Genomic DNA, 13988 nt, shown 5'->3' with positions numbered 1-13988 from the left:
GATCCAAGTGTTTAATCTGATGGGGCGGACACAGGGAAACTGTTACCTCTGAGGGAGGAAATCAAGAACAAACAGCCACAATCTTAAAATTACAGCATCTCTGTTCCAGATCGAAATCGGAGGAGGGGGGGAACGACAGCTGATCACACCAAGGGGATTGGAAATCTGAAACTCTCTCCCCTTAAAGGCTTGGGGTGTTAGTATTGGGATGTGCGGCAGGAGATTCAAGACTTAGCAACAGTTACTTGTTCAGTAAGGATATTAAAGGATATGGAGCTGATTAGCTCAGTTGACCGGATGGCTGGTTTGGGACTCTAACAATTCCCACACAGCTGATTACCATTAAGGTCCTGCCTTCTGAACCTTGCCTCCACCTTATGACCCTCAGGTCAAACCCACAACCAGTGGCCTCTCTCTAATAAGAGTGTGGGATCTTTGGGAGTATGGTGACTTTGCCTCAAGATTACTTGAGTACAGTAATATTGCCACATATGGGTCAAAAGTACTTCGGTACAAATTCTTAGTTGCAGATGTGCAAAAATTAATAAGTTAGAAAGTTCAGCACTGCAGTCTTCTTAGAATAAAAATAGAAAAATAAAGAAGGAAGGTTAAGAAGTTAAAGGGATATGGAGTAAAGATGGTAACCTGCTTGAGATATGGATTGCCCTCCTCAGGTTTTGTGGACACAGTGGGTAGTGTCCACACCTCTGGGGCTGAAGCTCTGCGTTCAAAGCCCACCTCAGGACATGATGGCCACAGAATGTACATCACAGCGCAACCAAACTAGTTGCTTATTAACCCTTTCGATTCAATCTGATGGTCAGAGAGAGCGCGAGAGAGAGACACCCCTGTCTATCCAGAACTGACGCAGCACAACAGCCTTCCCAGGTTCAGTGATTCGACCTGCAGGCTGTTGTCATTCTCAATCTGAGATACCATCACACACAGATTAGCCACGATCTAATGAGATGGTGGGACAGGTTTCTGGAGGGAAGAAGGCTCAATGGCTTGTTTCAGTTGTCACATGACTTCACTTTGAACAAGGATCTGACAGTCAGTTCAATGGAGGTGGACTGATCAAAACACATAGCTACAGAGTTGCACCTTCTTAACCCCTATAAATATCAGCCAATCATAATATTTCCACCAGACAAATTATGGCCAAAGCTTAACAACTTTGGTTACATCACTCAATACTTTAATTGAAAAAGGTACCTGAATATGTTAGATCCCCAACTATCCTGGTGCTGTTGATAGGTGACAGCCTAGTGGTTTTATCACTAGACTATTAATGCAGAGACCCAGCTAATGTTCTGGAGAACCTGGGTTCAAATCCCACCATGGCAGATGGTGGAATTTGTATTCAATAAATATCTGGAATTAAGATTCTAATGATGACCATGAAACCATTGTTGAATGTTGGAAACCATCTGGTTCACTAGAGATGTACAGCATGGAAACAGACCCTTTGGTCCAACTTGTCTATGCCAACCAGATATCCTAAATTCATCTAGCCCCTTTTGGCCCATATCTCTCCAAGCTGTTCCTACTCATATACCCATCCAGATGCCTTTTAAATGTTGTCATTGTGCCAGCCTCCACTACTTCCTCTGGCAGCTCATTCCATACACACACCACCCTCTGCATGAAAACATTGCATCTTAGATCTCTCTTAAATCTTTCCCTTCTCACCTTAAATCTATGCCCTCTAGTTTTAGACCTCCCGACCCCAGGCAAAAGACCTTGCCCACTTACTCAATCCATGCCCCTCATGAGTTTATACACCTCTATAAAGTCATCCCTCAGCCTCCAACACTCCAGGGAAAACAGCCCCGGCCTATCCAGCCTCTCCCTATAGCTCAAACCCTCCAACCCTGCAGACACCCTCGTCAATGTGAATCACATATTGACGAGATCACATCTGGAGAATTACATACAGATCTAGTTGTCATATTTTAAAAAGAATTCAAAGGCACCAAGGCAAAAAGAATTTGCATGATACTACCAAAAATGTGAGGTTATTCCCATAAGCAAACAGTGGACATGTAGGCGCTTTCTTTGTGGATAAAGATGAATATGTGACCGATAGAAATCGTTAAGGTTATAAGAGGTTGTGATTAGAACAAACATGGAATTGTTCCACTTGTTGAGAAGAACATAACTAGGTGGCATTAACATAAAATAGTTATTAATAAAGCAATAGAGAATTTAGGAAGGATAGAAAGGGGGGCAAGAGAGGAAGGGGAGTGGCATTTTTAGAGTCATAGAGATGTACAGAATGGAAACAGACCATTAGGTCCAACCCTTCCATGCCAACCAGATATCCCAACCCAATCTAGTCCCACCTGTCAGCACCCAGCCCATATCCCTCGAAACCCTCCCTATTCATATACCCATTGAAATGCCTTTTAAATGTTGCAATTGTACCAGCCTCCACCACAACCTCTGGCAACTCATTCCATACCTGTACCACCCTCTGGGTGAAAAAGTTGCCCCTTAGGTCTCTTTTATAGCTTTCCCCTCTCACCCTAAACCTATGCCCTCTAGTTCTGGACTCCCCCACCCCAGGGAAAAGACTTTGCTCATAATTTTGTAAACCTCTCCGGCCTATCACCCTCACCTTAACCTCCTTCCACCTATCGCATTCCCAACGCCCCTCCCCCAAGTCCCTCCTCCCTACCTTTTATTTCAACCTGCTTGGCACACCCTCCTCATTCCTGAAGAAGGGCTTATGTCCGAAACGTCGATTCTCCTTCTCCTTTGATGCTGCCTGACCTGCTGCGCTTTCCCACCAACAAGATCAGGCTCATTGGTCTATAGTTTCCTGGCTTGTCCTTACCATCCTTCTTAAACAGTGGCACCACGTTTGCCAGCCTCCAATCTTCCAGCACTTCACCTGTGACTATCAATGATACAAATATCTCAGCAAGAAGCCCAGCAATCACTTCTCTGGCTTCCCTTAGAGTTCTAGGGAACACCTGATCAGGTCCTGGGGATTTATCCACCTTTACCCATTTCAAGACATCCAGCACTTCCTCCTCTGTAATCTGGATATTTTGCAAGATGTCACCATTTATTTCCCTACAGTCTATATCTTCCATATCCTTTTCCACAGTAAATAGAGATGCAAAATATTCATTTAGTATCTCCCCAATTTTCTGCTTGATGTGAGATAGCATTACTGCTTTACTTAGGGAGGATATTCCTGGGAATACATCCAGGGACATTATTTGAGGGGAACTGAAAAATAAGATAGAGGGGCCCAGCAATCACTTCTCCTGGCTTCCCGTAGGGTTCTTGGGTACACCTGGTCGGGTCCTGGGGATTTGTCTACCTTTATGCATTTTGGGACATCCAGCACTTCCTCCTCTGTAATGTGGACATTTTTCAAGATGTCACCGTCTATTTCCCTACATTCTATATCTTTCTTATCCTTTTCCACAGTAAACAGTATACAAAATACTCATTTAGTATCTCGCCCATCTCCTGCAGCTACACAAGTAGGCTGCCTTGCTGATCTTTGAGGGGCCCTATTCTCTCCCTAGTTACCCTTTTGTCCTTAATGTATTTGTAAAAACCCTTTGGATTCTCCTTAATTCTATTTGCCAAAGCTATCTCATGTCCCCTTTTTGCCCTCCTGATTTCCTTCTTAAGTATACTCCTACTGCCCTTATACTCTTCTAAGGATTCATTCGATCTCTCCTGTCAATATCTGACATATGCTTCCTTCATTTTCTTAACCAAAACCTTAATTTCTCTAGTCATCCAACTTTCCCCACGCCTACCAGCCTTTCCTTTCACCCTAACAGGAATATACTGTCTCTGCACTCTCATTATCTCATTTCTGAAGGCTTCTCATTTTCCAGCTGTCCCCTTACCTGCGAATATCTGCCCCCGATCAGCTTTTGAAAAATGTTGCCTAATATCATCAAAATTGGCCTTTCTCCAATTTAGAACTTCAACTTTTAGATCCGGTCTATCCTTTTCCAACACTATTTTAAAACTAATAGAATTATGGTCACTGGCCCCAAAGTGCTCCCCCACTGACACCTCAGTCACCTGCCCTGCCTTATTTCCCAAGAGTAGGTCAAGTTTTGCACCTTCTCTAGTAGGTACATCCACATACCGAATCAGAAAATGTTCTTGTACACACTTAACAAATTCCGTTGTTACAATACGGAATGGACTCAAAAACTCTTAACACTATGGCAGTCCCAGTCTATGTTTCGAAAATTAAAATCCTTCATCATAACCACCCTATTATTCTTATAGATAACTGAAATCTCCTTACAAATTTGTTTCTCAATTCCCCACTGACTATTAGGGGGTCTATAATACAATCCCAATAAGGTGATAGAATGTCCTTTCGAAGGAAATCTGCCATCCTTACCTGGTCTGGCCTACATGTAGGAGGAAGTGAGAACGGCAGGCACTGGAAAGTGACTCCAAACCCACAACAATGTAGTTGACTCAAACTATTAGGGATGGGGTATAAACGTTAGTCATGGCCAAGTGCCATGAATGAATTAAAAAGGAAAAATCCCTCAGTGTCAACCAGTTCTTCTTTCTGCCAATGGCTTTGGTGGCTTTGTGATGGTTGCTGGTGCTGCAAACCCAGAGGTGAGATTTCACACACATGTTCAGGTGATAGCTGATTAGTTGTGGCTTATCACCAGAAAAGACGACCATCCAAGCCAGCAGATTACAGTCAGAAAACACCAGCTCATTCAGAATTGGAATGAGGAGACAGAAATGCAAGGAAGGAAGATCCATCCCACCCTGACACACACACACACACACACACACACACACACACATTTCTACCCTACTGTTGTTACAATACGGAATGGACTCAAAAACTCTTAACATTTGCCTGTCCCTGTGTTTTGTTGTTTCCTGCTGTTTACCTATTATCTACTATCTATGCTACTTAACCATGTTAGCTGCCTGTATTGCTCACAAGACAAAGCTTTTCACTGTGCCTCGGTACACCTGAAAAGACGACCAGCAGATTACATTCAGAAAACACCAGCTCATTCAGAATTGGAATCAGGAGACAGAAATGCAAGGAAGGAAGATCCATCCCACCCTGACACACACACACACACATACACACACACACACTTCTACCCTACTGTTGTTTTAATACGGAATGGACTCAAAAACTCTTAACATTTGGCTGTCCCTATGTTTTGTTGTTTACTGCTGTTTACCTATTATCTACTATCTATGCTACTTAACCATGTTAGCTGCCTGTATTGCTCACAAGACAAAGCTTTTCACTGTGCCTCGGGACACCTGACAATAAATTCAATTCAATTCAATTTACAAACCCTCCCCAACCCCCCCCAATACTGGTCATAGAGTGACACCCCGAGCTTACCTGGGCACTTGACGTCCATGAAGTAGGAGTTTGGGCTTTGAACCAAACGTTTTTTCTTGTGCCGCCTCCGCTCTGCTTCTGGAGACGGGTTTAACAAATCCTTCGCCAACTGCAATTTGTGAGAGGTAGGAACAGTCAGGTTAATCTCAATGACATAGCACGATGAATGGGGAGCCGGGGGGAAACAGTCACAGCAACAGAGATTGGGTGGAAAGATGCAGGAGGAGGTTGAACTGGTAACATATTCCAATATATATTATTTTCCAATAAATGCAAGGACTATTTTATGGGAACTCAATCATGCCTGAATTTTTCACTGAGAATATGATATTTCTTGAGACAAAAACATTTCAGAACCTTGAGGATGTCCCAGAACATTTTACAGACAGCCCTTTTGAGATGCAGCTGCTGGTATTAGGTAGGAAACAGATGGGCTATTTACACACAGCCAGATCCCATGGATACCGATGTGCTCCTCAGCTTTTGTGAAGTCAGTTGAAGACAAATATTGACCAGGAGCTGAGGAGTCCCCCGTTCCTGTTTGAATCAGAATGCCAGCACACACTTACACTTAACTCCCTGTGTTTAGATGGTCTTGTGATTGACAGTTCGTCAGTCTCCAACTTTCTCTCAATCTCACCCCCCCAAAAAAAATTGCTTACACAAATAACAAAGGAAAAGCAGACTACTCTGCTGCCATTCCACCCTCAACCCAATCCCACTGACTTGACTCTCCATTTTGTGTCACCACGTGGACATCTTCCACCAGCAATGCCTACATATGATCACGGGTGACACTTGGTGAGATATCATCCCTCAATGAAAAAATGCGACATAAAGAACGAAGAACATTACAGCACAGGAACGGGCCCTTCGGTCCTCCAAGCCTGCGCTGATCCACATGCTCCATCTAAACCTGTCGCCTATTTTGTAAAGATCCATATCCCTCTGCTCCCTGCCCATTCATGTATCTGGGAGAAAGTGAGGACTGCAGATGTTGGAGACCAGAGTTGAAAAATGTGGTGCTGGAAAAGCACAGCAGGCCAGGCAGCATCTGAGGAGCAGGAGAATCGACGTTTCGGGCATAAGCCCTTCTTCAGGTCTGGATACATTTTAAAAGACTCTACCACCTCTGCAGTCCGGGCACCCACCACCCTCTGCGTAACTTCCCACGCATATCTCCCTTAAACTCTTCCCCTCTCACTTTGAACACAGGACTGATCAGAGGCATCTTCAGAATATTGTGATGGACAGACAGCTGAGTTGGACAAAGGCATATAAGTTCACCTCCTGACTATATGTCCCACCAGAGACAACTGCAGAGCGGGCACTACCATGTGGAAGAAGAAGACCTGGCGAAGTGCGTTTGAGAAGGACTTTGAAGAGCAGGGCACCACCCGAGTTGGAGTGACAGATACTGCAATGAACCTGTGCTACCCATTGTCCTGCATGGCACCTGAAGGACTGAGGCTCAGTAAGCCATCACGGGAGATGTCTAACTCTCCAGCTCTAGAGCTGGGAAACATGTTGAGCTTTGGCACAAACTGTGATGCCAAGTTTAATGAGCCTCATAGGATTATCAGCCTTGTGGTTACACAACACGGACAAACTTTTTACAATTATTTGTAGAAACTCTTCAAAAACCTCAACAACTGAAAGACATCAGCTCTCACTGCCCAAAAGTGACATTTATTGGCTAATAAACCCAGTGCCTGTCAAATAGGCACCTATTCATGACACCAGTATATTGATTCCACATCACATACTGATTTTAATTACTGCTTGTGTAAGGTAAAGGGTTATTCACTGTTTGTTTGCCTTACATGCTACAACCCTGGGCCACTTGCCAATATTTCTCAGTTGTGATACTTAGTTAGATACTTAGTCAGTCCCAGCCGCATATAAATAAAACAGGTTAAGAAAGTCAGAGAGTGAGCTCACACTCAAAGCACCTCAGGTCTGAGTAAGGTTTTGCACGCGGGCCAATCTTGAATTGAGTGTGAACTGACTCCAAAGTGTGACTTTTCCCCTCTGTGTTTCACTTTGCTCCACTATCAGTTCATACCCAGATTCCGAACCCCTGTTTATGCTCTAACTGCAAAGGAGACGTCACCACACTCACATGACAGCTGCACCTTTGATATAAATAGAATCATTGAAGTAATGGGCATGGTTTCCAAACAGTGGCTCCACACTCACACAGCCAGAGTTTGGCTTTGCACTCAGCAAGTGACTACCCAACTTCACCCAACAATGGCACCTATTCAAAGTGCATCTCTATATACACAGACAATCACTGATACACTCACACACACATATTCACACACCCCTACATATACACAGACACACACTGATACACACACACACATATCCACAGACACACACTGGTACACACACCCCTACATATACACAGACACACACTGATACACTCACACACACATATCCACACACACATATCCACAGACACACACTGATACACACACACCCACATATCCACAGACACACACTGATACACTCACACACACATATCCACACACACCTACACATACATAGACACACACTGATACACTCACACACACATATCCACACACACCCACATATCCACAGACACATACTGATACACTCACACCTACATATACACAGACACACACTGATACACTCACACCTACATATACACAGACATACACACATACCTACATATACAGTCACACACTGATACACACACACATATCCACAGACACACACTGATACACATCTATATTTCCACACATACACTGACACACACTGATACACTCACACACACATTTACACAGACACACTGATATACACGTATACACAGACACACACGCATATACACAGACACACACAAATATACTCACACCCACATATACATAGACAGATACACTCTCACCCATATATAGACAAATACACACAGATACACTTCCAATCACATATACAGACACTCCCACCCATATATTTACAAATGCACACATATATGTGCACATAAACACATACATACACATGCATATGCACACAGACACACGCACATACATATGTATATATTACACAGACATACACATGTATGTGTATATGCAGACACATATACACACATACACAAACATATACATGCATGCATATACACACACATGAATGAATGATTTGTTAATTATCACTTGCATTTTACAGTGAACAATACAGTAAAATACAATGAAACGTTTCAACTGTCACCACAAGCCAGCGCCATTTTGAATAGTGTAAGAATAAAAAGGATAAAAGGTATGACTGAAAGAGAATCCTGAGCCCTAAGCCGACAATGACACCCGTGCCACCATCCCTCCTCCACCGCCTCACTGCCACCTGCACCGGACCCACCAAGGTAGCAGTCGCCACTCTTTAACTGCCATCTGTTCGCTGCTGGGCATATCTTGCCAACACTGATGCCAGGCCTGGTGCTGAACCCACATTCGGCCTGCGTTCAGGAGTCCTTGGTGTGGGTCTTCTGCAATCGGGAGTCCCTGGTCTGGGCCTACTACAGTCAGGAGTCCCTGGTCTGGGCCTGCTGCGATCAGGAGTCCCTGGTCTGGGCCTGCTGCGATCAGGAGTCCCTGGTCTGGGCCTGCTGTGATCAGGAGTCCCTGGTGTGGGCCTGCTACAATCAGGAGTCCCTGGTCTGGGCCTGCTGCGATCAGGAGTCCCTGGTGTGGGCCTGCTACAATCAGGAATCCCTGGTCTGGGCCTGCTACAATCAGGAATCCCTGGTGTGGGCCTGCTACAATCAGGAATCCCTGGTCTGGGCCTGCTACAATCAGGAATCCCTGGTCTGGGCCTGCTGCGATCAGGAGTCCCTGGTGTGGGCCTGCTACAATCAGGAGTCCCTAGTCCAGGCCATCGTTCACCATGAGCTTCGGCCGCCTCCTCCAAGATGTCACCTTGCCAGTGCCGCCACCTGATAAAGCCATCACCAGCCCTGAATGCCGGGAGGGTGTATCTGCTGCCACTGCCACATCTAATCACCGGGAGGAGCAGCATCCACCACCTCTGACCACCAGCAGGAGCTGCCATTCCACGCATGGCCCAATCGAGATGCCATGCCGAGTTCACCGAATAACCTGGCACTAAAAGATCCAAAGAAAAGAAGAAAGAAAGAAAAAAGAGGGGAAAAAAAAAGACCAGAAGTAAGAATAAAGACAAAAGAAGAAAGCATGTGGGAATAGATGAACCCAAGGGAACAGCCTGCTGCTCTGCCACCATCTTGAATCAAAGAATTACCCACAATGCACACCAACACATACACAGATACACATAAACACACACACACATACACATGCACATTTGTACATGCAAACACGTGCTCACACACACAGACACGGTTGAGGAATGTTCTCCTTGGTACAAAGGAGATTGAGGGAAGATTTGACAGAAGTGTGCAAGATTAAGACAGGCTCAGATAAGATTGAAGAAAAACTTCCCAATAACCTACCTTTGGGGCACAAATTCAGGTTTGGTGCGAAATATAATAGAGGGATGGGGAACATGATGCAGAAATTTTACTCTGTGGGCAGTAATGAACTGGGAGTGGCTGCCTATCAGGGTGGTGGAAGCGGAGATGATGAATTAGTTTTGAAAGGGAATAAACTTGCAAAGCTACATGGATTGAACAAGAAAATGAAACAGATTGCATTGCTCCACTGAGAACCAGCATTGATTATGTGGGCCAAACAGCCTAATCTATTACATTGTCACTGGACTCCTCTCTTTAGTCTGAAGTTAAGTGAACTATGTGGACATTTAACAGTCAACCACATTGCTGTGGTCTGGAGTCACATGTAGGTGAGACCAAGTAAGGATGGCAGGTTTCCTTCCCTGAAGGACATTAGTGAACCAGATGGGTTTTTACAACAATAGAGATAGTCTCATAGTCATTGTTAATGAGAATAGCTTTTTAATTCCAGACTTGGAGTCATAGTCATAGAGATGTACAGCACAGAAACACACTCTTCAGTCCAACTCATCCATGCCGACCAGATATCCCAACACAATCTAGTCCCACCTGCCAGCACCCAGCCCATATTCTTCCAAACCCTTCCTATTCATATACCCATTCAGATGCCTTTTAAATATTGCATTTGTACCAGCCTCCACCACTTCTTCTGACAACTCATTCCATACACATAATACCCTCTGGTCCTTAGGTCTCTTTTATATCTTGCCTCTCTCACCCTAAACCTATGCCCTCTAGTTCTGGACTCCCCCACCCAGGGAATAAACTTTGTCTATTTATCCTATCCATGCCCCTCACGATTTTCTCAACATCTATAAAGTCACCCCTCAGACTCCAATGCTCCAGGGAAAACAGCCCCAGCCTGTTCAACCTCTCTCTATAGCTCAAATCCTCCAACCCTGGCAACAGCCTTGTAAATCTTTTCTGAACCCTTTCAAGTTTCACAACATCCTTCCAATAGGAAGGAGACCAGAATTGCATGCAATATTCCAAGAGTGGCCTAACCAATGTCCTGTATAGCTGCAACAAGACCTCCCAACTCCTGTAATTGATTTTAAATTCCACAGATGGTAAGATTTGAACTTATTTGCCCAGAGTTTCAGCTGCTGGATTACTGCCTATTATCTCCCCTTAACATGGATGATCTAGGTAAGTGAAATGGACCTGCGGCAAATCCAATCCAAGAGGGATAGGATATCAAAGCCTGAAAATACCAGTCCAGGCTTTGCCCCAAATGTTGTAGGTCATGAGGTGTTGTCTTCAGTTGTTGATTTCCATGTTGCCAAGCTGCTGTTGTCACACATCGCCATGGTGACATGAGCGGGTGCAGAGACAATGTTACTGTTTATCACAGTCACTCACTGGCAAACCCCAGTTGCGAGACAGATACAATGTGAGGGGACATGCTCACTAGCATCCTTTCTATAGAGCTTCGGTCATCCTATAAATTGGTTAGGCTAGCTCACTGCACAGTAAAGTTCCGAGACACACAACCAGATTCGAAACTGAGACTGTGTCTGAGACAGTGGAATCCCCTCCACTTGAGAAGTACCTGAATAGTTAGGAACTTTGCCTTTTAAAGGACTGTGCCTTTGTCCTCCCTGAGATGTTCTTGCTGGGGGCTGATGGTTGTATAACCCTTTGCTATTGGGGAGATAATCAAAGGGAAAACAATGGGTGTCACGGTGGCTCAGTGGTTAGCACTGCTGCCTCACAGTGCCAGGGGCCCGGGTTCAATTCTACCCTCGGGTGACTGTCTGTGTGGAGTCTGCACGTTCTCTCTGTGTGGAGTTTGCACATTCTCTCTGTGTCTGCTTGGGTTTCCTGCCACAGTGTGCAGGTTAGCCAGATTGGCCGTGCTAAATTACCATAGTGTGCAGGCGAGGTGGATTAGTCATGGGAAGTACAGGGACAGCTCTGCAGAGAGTCAGTGCAGACTTGGTGGGCTGAATGGCCTCTTTCTACACTGTACAGTTTCTATGATAATGATGTCGTGGTGACATCACATCATTAATGCTAATGTCTTGGCCCATGCTCTGGGGACACCGGTGGAAATCCCGTGGCTGGAATTCAAATTCTATGAATAAATCCAGCTCATGTGACTTGAGATCCACAGGAATCTTGGTGAAGTCTGAAATGGCTAAGCAAGTTTGTCAGTTCAAGGGCAACTAGGGGTGGACAACAAATACTGGCACCCCATATAGGAGTAATGTTGGGCGGGCAAGTAGGGGAACAAATCCCTTTGCATCAAAAAAAAGTGCCATTTAACCCGGGTGGTCACATTCCCATGGATTCTCCTTTTCTCAGAAGGATGTGTGGGATCTTGCTGTGCCTTCCCACACACAGGGTGGTATTCCACCAAACAACTAATCAGTTGGGCCCTGGTCGCTCGGGGTGGCGGTTGGAGGGGGAAGGGAAGGTTCGGCATCCCGAGAAGGCGCTAATTAAATGCAAGTGCTGGGAGGGAAATACACTGCTCAAAATAACCCGAGCCTCGGTGTTTTGTGGAGGGAATGTTTTGGGGATTTTCAAAACCGGGAGGTCAAACACACATTCCCGGGACAGAGTGGGTAGGCACTGCCTGTAAAATCGACAAGTGAGCGAAGGTTGGACAGGCAACCAGTTCAAGGGGCAGGCTTGAAACAGAAAATTCAGAAGGCATGCTGCATTTGGGTCGGTCTGTCTGCAGAGCTCAGTCAATGCTCAACAATCTTAAACTTCCCCCCTCTTCCCCCATCACTGATCGAGCAGTAAAGATGTTAAGGTGTCCCTATTTTGACGGTAGGCTGGCTGAACTGTTTTCTTGGGAGCTCTGTGCTGGGGGAGGAGGAGGAGAGAAAGTACCCCATACTGGATTTCAGTCCTTGTTTTGAAATCGAGAAGTCATCGCACTCTCCACAGATGTTAGCAGAGCCGCCGCTGAGTATTTCCAGCCTGTCTTGGCTCTATTTCACTTTCAGATCATCAGCGACCTCCAATGTTTTGCCTCTTGCACTGTTTAACTTTCGTTTTGACACGTGTTTACCAGTTCGGATTTGTTGGGGGAAGAGCGATGAGAAATGAGGAGGGGGGGGGTTGATGGGAATTTTGTTCCCCCCCCCCCCCAGCACACACACACACAAACAAACACAATCCTGCTCCACAAGCAGAAAGGAAATTATTGGCAATTCTCTGCGTGGGTTTAAGGGGAGGCCTGAGCTCCGTGTCAGTTTCAGTGTATCCGAGCCGCGCGCGTTACATTGTATCTGAAATGTATCGAGTGAAATGTAACAGGTACCAACTCACAGGCATGTTTCCCCCCGGAGAGGTCGGGTAGAATCAACTCCCCTCTTATCACGATCAGCAAGATCACAGGCCACACACAAACACACGCACACTGAGCCACCTCTGCCAGCCCAGAGAACTGATGTAAACGCGTGAAACTTCCGCTTCCTCTCGTCCAAAGCAGTGTTCCTAAAAGTGGGATCGACCCTGCCCACGTGTGATGGAAACACAAGTGAGGATTGCAAACTGAATCTTCACGAACTGGACTGAAAAATTGTGGTTGTCTCTGTCCCCGCTGGGTTAACACAGTGAAAACTACAGGCGTGCACCCGAGAAGTCTTTTATTGTATTGAACGATTTCCTTCTACAACATGAGTTACACAACCTTATGGTGGACGTTAGTTTGTGATTATAAGATTGGTTCGACGCAGAAACAGACCAGGACCACAGTACTGCAGATGCTGGAATCTGTACTGGAAACAACAAATGAACAGCGGTCAGACAGCATCACGTCTGATACAGAAACAGGCCATTCGGCCCAGCATGCCTGTGCCAACCACGATGCCATTCCAAATCAATTCCATCTGCCCGTGCATGTAAACTTCATGAACTAAACCAAAGATTTAAAAGGGATCTAAGGGACAACGTTTTCATGCAGAGGGTGGTGTGTATATGAAATGAGCTGCCAGAGGAAGTGGTGGAGGCTGATACAATTACAACATTTAAAAGGCACCTGATGGGTATATGAATAGGAAGAGTTTAGATGGATATGGGCCAAGTGCTGGCAAATGGGACTAGATTAGGTTGGGATATCTGGTCAGCATGGACGAGTTGGACTGA

The 13988-nt window shown here is 45.3% G+C and overlaps 1 protein-coding gene across 1 annotated transcript in view; it reads right to left on the bottom strand.

Moving 5' to 3' along the window:
* The window catches only part of LOC122542625 (small ribosomal subunit protein eS27), a 43251-nt gene extending 29923 nt beyond the window's left edge, over positions 1-13328 (bottom strand). Inside the window, exons 1-2 of the mRNA XM_043680604.2 lie at positions 13170-13328; positions 5384-5492 (exon numbers count right to left, since the gene is read on the bottom strand). Coding sequence (XP_043536539.1) covers positions 5384-5492; positions 13170-13175 — 115 coding nt within the window. The 5' untranslated portion in view covers positions 13176-13328. The remainder of the gene's footprint in view (positions 1-5383; positions 5493-13169) is intronic.
* Positions 13329-13988: the final 660 nt, after the last annotated feature.

This window comes from Chiloscyllium plagiosum, unplaced genomic scaffold (assembly GCF_037043375.1).
Source record: "Chiloscyllium plagiosum isolate Xiang-an unplaced genomic scaffold, Cpla_swu_hap1 HiC_scaffold_42, whole genome shotgun sequence".
NCBI lineage: Eukaryota > Metazoa > Chordata > Chondrichthyes > Orectolobiformes > Hemiscylliidae > Chiloscyllium > Chiloscyllium plagiosum.
The sequence above is the reverse complement of the archived record's forward strand: the minus strand, read 5'-3'. Positions and strand labels throughout refer to the sequence as shown.